Source organism: Strongylocentrotus purpuratus, unplaced genomic scaffold (assembly GCF_000002235.5).
Source record: "Strongylocentrotus purpuratus isolate Spur 01 unplaced genomic scaffold, Spur_5.0 spur5_scaffold_5, whole genome shotgun sequence".
In the NCBI taxonomy this organism is placed as follows: Eukaryota; Metazoa; Echinodermata; class Echinoidea; order Camarodonta; family Strongylocentrotidae; genus Strongylocentrotus; species Strongylocentrotus purpuratus.
The window spans coordinates 37,024,377-37,033,362 of record NW_022145611.1 but is presented as its reverse complement, the minus strand read 5'-3'; the positions used below and the strand labels follow the sequence as shown (position 1 = coordinate 37,033,362).

The 8,986-nt window shown below is 34.5% G+C and overlaps 1 protein-coding gene across 1 annotated transcript; it reads right to left on the bottom strand.

The window, feature by feature from the left end:
• Nucleotides 1–1,222: 1,222 nt before the first annotated feature.
• LOC115929663 (protein-L-isoaspartate(D-aspartate) O-methyltransferase-like) lies at nt 1,223–7,595 on the bottom strand. The gene is given in 8 exon segments (XM_030999397.1): nt 1,223–2,716; nt 2,719–2,881; nt 3,380–3,465; nt 3,928–4,048; nt 5,043–5,147; nt 5,793–5,824; nt 6,994–7,098; nt 7,481–7,595. Coding segments are annotated over 8 exon segments (735 nt in total). The 5' UTR covers nt 7,575–7,595; the 3' UTR covers nt 1,223–2,687.
• Between the last annotated feature and the right edge of the window lie 1,391 nt (nt 7,596–8,986).

Genomic DNA, 8,986 nt, shown 5'->3' with positions numbered 1-8,986 from the left:
TCAGCGCTCAATAGAACTGGTTGTCAATGTCATTGCGTAACTTCTATCTATATATTATTCCTATCCCATATGGAACTATTATAATAGGGGATAGCATAGATGTATACATACATACATGTATATAATGATATACAAGTTTATCACAGCTTAGCTGCTTTACAGAAGTTTTCTACATGCTAAAGTTTTGAGTGTAAATTAAAGGACATCAAAATAAAGGAAAGAAAATACTGATATAAAGAATCAAAAGAAACAAGAGACAATCCTTCCTCTGCATGTATAGTGTGTACATCTAAATAAATTCTTCAGGAACTGTCATTGTAACGTAATAGACCCAACCTCACCAGAAATAGATCCCAAATCAATTGAAACCAAATACGATAAAAACTTCACTATATTGAAGATTATCAGTACCAATGCAAATGTAATTTTTCTATCTTAATGTAAATGTATGTACAGCTGGGCTCATTTTTAAGTGCACCGAAGTGACACGGACATTTGATCTACATGTATGTTGTATAAAATATCAATGGGGCTTTAATGATGAGCATATAGTATAGTTCACTCATAAATAACAGTTATTTGGCACTTTTAGCAGACTACCATGACATGCCAAAGATGCTGAAGCATGTACATTAAAACAAAAGAACAAATGAAATGTTTTTAAACCAATAATATTTGTAAATTTTTCATTTACATGAATACATGAAGAAAAAAACAATTTCACTTAGGAGAAATAAATCCCTCCAGAGTCCTTGAAATACTAGATTTAAGTATAATTTTGAATATCAAAAGAAAAATTGCTGAATCAAATTCATGTCAGTATGTATCATAGAAATACCTGTGTCAGAGGTAAAGACTATCATGACACTTTCAACATCAATACGTGCAATTTTATAACCATAGGCAGTTTCACATTCATTTCTTATAAATTGCATTCACAAGTTATGATCAGTCATTTTCCCCCAATCTTCAAATCCTTCATCAGACCTGAAAATAATATTGCAGTGACAATGAAAAAAGCTCTACATCTTCCTTTTCCAATGTGCAGTACTTTCTTCGCATGAGATTATAGGGAAGATAAACTTGAAATTGAGACAAAATATTTGAAATTATATAATATTCCCTCCCGTCTTTCACCCTTTCTCACATTCATAATACAGTAACCACTATTTCCGTTCACAATTAGCAGGGCATTCTCTCAATGTAAGAGGTCACAAGCTGACAATGAAATCCGTTGAGGATTACATTATCACACAAAGCAAAGTGTTGATATCTTCTGCTTAAGCATTGTCTATGTATTCTGTGAAGTCAAGTTTGAGTTCTGGTTATGATGAAAAACACAATCCTCAAAGAATCCAATCAAATTCAAACTGAATCTTAAGACTATCAAATTAACTTTAACTACCAAATAAAGTTATTGTTATTTGTTGATTAATATTAAGAAAAATATAAAATGCTGAGTAATTATCAAATAAATATGAGGAAATGGAGATGTTGATCATGACCATGAGAATACATGTAGTCCCATATATGCATAAACAGGTTTGTAATTGTCAGTGACTATGATTTCTAACTGGGCAATCCAATAACATATGCATTGCATGATCATTAATTGTGATTTCAAGTCAGTTTCTCTTGAAGTGCAGTTCCATTGCCAGAACTCAAAGATCACTTTGACTTTATACTAGCAGTTTCTACAATAAAATACATAGTGCATTCCACCGGGGTAATAGTATATTTGTAAAGCGCTTAGAGACATTTGTAATAAGCGCTATATAAAAATTAAATATTATTATTGTTATTATTATTTCAACATACCAATGAGTTGTAATCTCTCACAGCCAGTTACAGGTATCCATGTACAGACAAGCCACATGTACAATATCATACCCAAGTCTTATGCAGCCAAATATGTTTTTGGTTCAGTGACCAGAGCAATGGACTTAAACCCAGGTTAACCTAGATGCAAGATCAATGAAGGCCCATTTCCCCCTGGGCCAAGTGTAAATCCCAAATTACTCAGTCCCTCAGACAGGACTTGTAACTATAGATCTTCTGAAGCTTTCTTCTTAGCACTTGGATATTAAAAGTACACAATTGCTTAAACAAACAATTCCTTGCTACTACAATGTCTGAAAGGGCATTTATCAAGCTGTTCTACATACATTGGAAATTCAAAATGACATCAAATGCAGATTTCAGAATATTTGTTACTCATACATGTAAGTCCCATTGAAAATAAAATCATCTCCATTCCAATTTATTTGCTCTGCTTGTTTAGTCCATGCTATGAAAGCATTAACTCTCTTTTAGCATCAGCATGAGAGATCTTCATGTATGCCATACAGTGATTCAATGTAATGAGTCCATGCATTCACTCATTTGTATCTAACGATCATCTCCTAATTACAAACCAAGGAAACTTCATAGATAATGAAGAAATCATCTGCACATCTTGGCTTGTAGTACCCACTTGTTCTTGTTCAATAATCCTGTTTGGATTCAGCTCCAATTGTCAACAAACGGTTCTGTCCCCAGCATTCATGCCTGACTACAAACCACCTCAAGCAGAAACAAACCTGATCACAGCATTCTTTGACATTCTTTGAGAGTAAATCATCGAAAAGAATGAAACCAACAGGAAAATAAAGGTCCAATATGCAATTGTTATTGTCTATGTTTGTGTCTCATCCATCGTCTACTTCATCTTGCCAGGCCACTGCTGTTCTTTACCGGTAAGGGGTACATAGACCACGCCCATGAGGGTCTTCTTAGTGACCTGTCCTTCTGGTGTCTTGTCGTACTGCTCTAGATTCTGAGCCGCTCCCTGCGGTCCTACAGGGATGATGAGACGCCCACCAGGCTTCAGCTGCTCGATGAGCTATTTACAGGATGACACACAACAGCCAAGATTCAGTCAAATTATAAGAAGATTGTTTCTGAAATATCAAACATGGTTGGATTTTTCTACTTGCAAATTCTGCACAGTTTAACTCTATATCATAAATATTAATAGTATAGAAGATAATAACTATCCAAACAAAAATAGTAGGTTTATTTTGGTAAAGCACCACATTCCCATAAATCAGCCTACTTTGGTTGAGAGAGAAAAATCTTTGAGGACAAGTTATCTACGGTGCAAAACATACCTAAGCACCAAAGTAGGTTTCAAACACATGGATTCTTATTTACAAGTTATTAAAGACAAATTATCAGACAAAAAATCTTACACAACATTACATAAAATAGATTAATCCTGAAATACAAGACAAGCATCCTTCCTAAGTTCTATGCTGCATAAATATGTTACTGGGAGATGAATATACATAAATGCACTAAAATCACATATTGAATGTATTGATTTAATACTTTAACTCACTGCCTGTGGTAATGTTGGAGCTGCAGCACCAACATGGATAGCATCATATGGGGCACCAGCTGGATATCCTTGCCTACCATCGCCAACTGTAAATCACATACAACACAGTGGTGTTATCAGTTGTTGGGATTACCAGTTCCATTCCTTGTTAAGAAATTTAATTGGTCTGTGTGATCAATTCGCTATTTCACAGAATACACAATTATGGTTGCAATTAAACTAAGGTCACACATTTTATGCCAAACTTCCTGATATAACAAATTTAGTCACTAGTTTGCACAAGTAGTATGTAAAATTGACAGAAAAGTTTTTAGCATGAGAGGTTAAGTATGAAACCAGGAACCATCCATGGATTCATAACTGGCACACATTCAAAACAGTTTTGTGATTATAAGCCATCCAAACTATAAGAGCTTTCAAATTTACATTGGATGCTCAATTTTAATTTTTTAATGTATATTACTATCTCAATAACACAAATATTAATTGTAATACAATGAGGTGAAGGATATCTTTCTTACAATATGACAAGTCAGTCCATAACTCACCTATTAGCTGTATTCTGCCCGATGTCAGTAAATCAGGATTATCTTTCTCTATATTCTTCCTAGATTTATCTACCAGTTCTTTGATGTGGTCTATTCCTACTACCTTCCCGCTGGATCCTACCTGAAAGATAAATAACATGACAAAGAAAATTTCAAAATGTTAACTGCTATTTCTTGTTCTCAGTATTTATCTCTGCTCCTACTATTACCATTTATTACATTATATTACCACTAATGCTGCTGCTACTTCCAAAACTTGAATTATTGCGCATGTAAATGAGGTAGTAGCATATATTTCCAAAATCGACACATGTTTATATTTGTCCTTGAGGTTTCTTACCAAATAAGCTGTCAAGTACCCACATGATCGTAACACATTCTCTTTTGATATGATTGCCAGACAGGCTACCAAGAGTCTTACTATGATTGCCGTACAAGCTATTAGTCCCATTATGATTGCCATATATCAAGAGTCTTATTGTGATTGCCGTAAAAGCTATGATTGCCATACATTCTATTTCAATACGATTGTCAGACAGGCAATCAAGAGTCTCACCATGATTGCCATACATGTACTTTCTATTTCAATACGATTGTCAGACAGGCAATCAAGAGTCTTACCATGATTGCCACACAAGCTACCAAGAGTTTTACTATGATTGCCGTACATGTACATTCTATTTCAATACGATCGTCAGACAGGCAATCAAGAGTCTTACCATGATTGCCATTCATGTACATTCTATTTCAATACGATCGTCAGACAGGCTATCAAGAGTCTTACCATGATTGCCATACATGTACATTCTATTTCAATACGATCGTCAGACAGGCTATCAAGAGTCTTACCATGATTGCCATACATGTACATTCTATTTCAATACGATCGTCAGACAGGCTATAAAGAGTCTTACCATGATTGCCATACATGTACATTCTATTTCAATACGATTGCCAGACAGGCAATCAAGAGTCTTACTATGATTGCCATACATGTACATGTACATTCTATTTCAATATGATTGCCAGACAGGCAATCAAGAGTCTTACCATGATTGCCATACATGTACATTCTATTTCAATATGATTGCCAGACAGGCTATCAAGAGTCTTACCATGATTGCCATACAGGATGTCAAATAGCCACTTCCTGATCCAACATCCAGTGCTGCTTTGCCTTCACTAAGATGATCTTTGAGAAGTTCAAGGGCATGTGCATGCTGAAAGAAGCAAACATCTCACAAATAAACTAATGTAATTTTTCTTTTTTAAGAATGACAAAAGAGAGACATGAATGCCCTAAAATATAAAATTATGATCGGGCAGTTTTTGTTTTAGATTATCAAACATTATTTCAATGATAACAGTCTCCTTGTTGTTAAAATACATTTTACAGGGAATAGCATGTGTATGATATAAGCAAATATGTACTATCTGATACTACAATTATCTTATTTTGATTAGTGTTTTGGAAGAAAACAAATTATCACATATATTATTGTTTTTCCTTTCTCTTAATTAAATCCTTATCTGAACATTTATCCCTTTTAAATTTTTCATTACTGACATATATGTGAATAATAGCAATAAAAGTCAGAGAATAGGCTTGTTTGTGATCTAATCAAGTTTCATCATATCTAGAATATAATACTACATTTATATCTGAATAAATGATCTGAACAGTGTCTCGATAAAATAGTTCAAATTTTATCATTTGTTTCCCTTTCTTGAATATTTCATTGGAAAATCATTACTTGTACACTTACTTTTTTTTTCATTACTGAATTATGACTTCTTTTTACTTCTTGCTGCAATAATTATTATTGTAAAAGTGATTATAATAATACCTCACTATATAGACTTACCATATGAGGTGCGCTTATAGTTACAGCATATCCTATGGTTTACAACAAAAAAATAATTGGGAAAAGGCAATAATGCATTCGATTAATCTTGAAAAATACTACTAATGATATGATCACAAATAAACAACTAGTTTTAGATATCAAAGTAAAATTCTGATCCTACATCTAGTTTGCCCACAAGGAAAAGTACTGATGCACAGGGAGTTGTCAGTATTTTTTTAAATGTTGGTAGCTTTGCTAAATCTGATATAGAGTTTTTATAATGTTGATATATCTGATAGATACCAAACTATTAAGACAAACTATCAATGTGTCAGATTACACAGACATTCAGACAACACAGAATTTATTTTTTAATAGTATCTCTGCCTATCATTTCTTTTTTTTCTAAGTGCAACTAATTCTTCTCATCCCATGAAGTACCTCAATTCAAGTAATTAAAAGTTCTACAGATGTCCTATGGATTGCAACCACAACACCATATTTTCATATTTTTGAAGCAGAAAATAATAATTTCTTGTCACTTTCAAAATACTAGGATTGCCTAGTAATATTAAAGATAAACTTGAGTTCTGGTAATGCGATTGCATTGTGAAAAAAAAGGTGTGGAATGGATCAGAAAAGTTGATCATATAGCATGTAAGTAATGGTGTGTAATGCAAGGTTCTGGAGTCATCAAAATCATCATAAATTTGGCAGAGTCTTGGTAAGTAATAATCACTTACACAGAAAGATGTATATGGGACAACACACATGGTGTCGGGGCTGGTACTACCCTGATTTCCTTATCTTTCTATGCTCATTACTCAGCCAGTATACATTTTCTTCCAAAATTGTTTGGCACATGACATTTATTTGTAATCTTGAACATTCAGTGTAAGTTTCGTTAGATTCTGTGAGAATTCATTTTCTTTTTTTACCATGCAGAACTCAAGTTTATCTTTAAGTCAACATTGTAACAGACAAGTTTTGTGTGTATATTTCTGGCTTTTTCTGGCAGAAATGTCCCTGTAACTTAGAATTGACCAAAGCTAAAAATTCACATAGCAATGCTTACATTATTTAATAATAGATGTTTTCCTGAGCATATCGATCAAATCTTTTCTGCACAAATAATTGCACTAGATCTAGTGCAGAAGTCTATCCAAAATAGCGCCATTAGTTGCTCTAATTTTCTAGAACTAAAAGCTAAACAACTTACCAATACTCTGTGGAGAGTCAGCATATGGACTATTACTGCTGTAATGTTTGCGATCAACACCTCGCATTGCTTTCAAGACTAAATCATTCTTGATGATTCCATTTTCTGCAATAAAATATTGAATAGGGTCTAGAGTCTAGTCTACAGATTTTTGGAGTTCATATAATATTCTTGACCAAATAAACATTTTTTATATTCATAAAAGAGCTGTTAACACTTAAAAACAGCTCTTGTTTAGAATTGCAAGACCATTTCCATTGGGATCGATATTAAATATATTAATAATAACAGTTAGACTAGATCTAATTTATACACAAAGACATAATAGCAGACACCATTTTATATTAGTGGGGCTGAAGATACAATTTATGCGTCCTGAACTGAAATACTTCCGAATTCTAATGATTGACATCATCACACATCCATATCACCCATTTAATATATTTACAACATAAAGTGAGATGATATAATGATTGTCATTATGTACCTTTTAGTCTCGTAATGAGCTCTTCGTGAGATTCTCCGCTTGATCTCCACGCCATCTCTGCACGATGAATATACCGCGCCCCTGCGGCCCCCATAGGTTTACACGTTCCGTCTGCCTCAAACTCTCCGCTGTCGCAGGCTTCCTCGATCTCGTATTCGGCTCTGATTATGCATGTGGCGAAAATTAAAATTAAAATTGAGGACTGAGCCAGAAAAATAAGTAATAGAGAAATTGGAATATGTTTTCTCTTACTTGGCATAATAGATCAAGCGCCTTCACACAAAATGAAAACAAAACGTTAAATATTATCTTTGGATAGATCTATATAATTGCGCAGTTTTCATATCCACCCGTCGTCCTCTTTTTGCCGGTACGCGCGCCAGGAAACCTAGGCGATTTCTGAGAACAGAATCTGTAGATTTTTTCGTTTGGTAAAAATAAAAGATTTTGCCACTGGTTTACTGATGGGAGGTGTGGAAGATTCAGGGACCCCCCCCCCCCCCCCCCCAGGAAAAAATAAAACAAGGAGGAAAAGCCTCCGAAGAGGAACAATGAGGGAAAGAAAAGACGTTAACAATAAAATGTTTTTTTTAATTAACTCATTTCCCTGGTTTACTTTATAGCTAGGTCTATACTGCCAAGCCCGGCTACGATTTGTACTGGCTTATAACGTTTATAGATCATCGTTTCTATGAAGATAGTTTATTAGGGCAAGAAGTATTTTCATAATTCCAATTCTTATAAATTATCTGACGAATTCCATCGGCTATATAGCTCGCTTTAGTAAAACTACAACAAACTGAATTTCTTCAAAGATGACGGAAGATGTGAAATACATTTTTGCAAACAGGGTCAGCATTATTAGTCCGTAGAGAGAGAGAGGACCCCCCGCCCCCGCCCCCCTGCCCTCATCCCGAAAATTTGAAGGAAAACAAATAGTCATGTATTTCAATACTGAGCGAATAGTGAGATTACAGGACAGCAATTAATCTCTGAAGTATACGTTACACCTCAAGTGTCAATTACCCGATCGCAAAAACTTTCAAGAAATCACTAGGGAATTGTATTACCTATAAAATGCGTAATCTGATTACAATTGTTTTATATCTGCTCGTTGCATGTGCGGCACCGTTGACGACTGAAGCTAGCTGACGACTGGCTTAGATACTCCCCCCCCCCCCTCCCCCAATAAAAAACCAGGTCCTTTTTTAGGAATGATCACGCCCAAGGCTCCGCTGTAGTTTTGTTCTACATCATGCTCACCCCCCCCCCCCGCACAATATGTCCCTATTTTCTTTTCTTTTTGGCAACATCAACAACAACAACAATAATAATAATTATAAAACTCAAAAATTGGAAAGAATTATTTTTTTTTTAACATCTGGCTTTCCCGGCAAAATATATTATTATTTGTAAATATGTGGATTGAGGTTCTCAGACTTTATTAAATTAATGAGGTATAGGGCTCTCTTCACTTGTCTCTTTCTGCCTCTTTCTTTCTTTCTC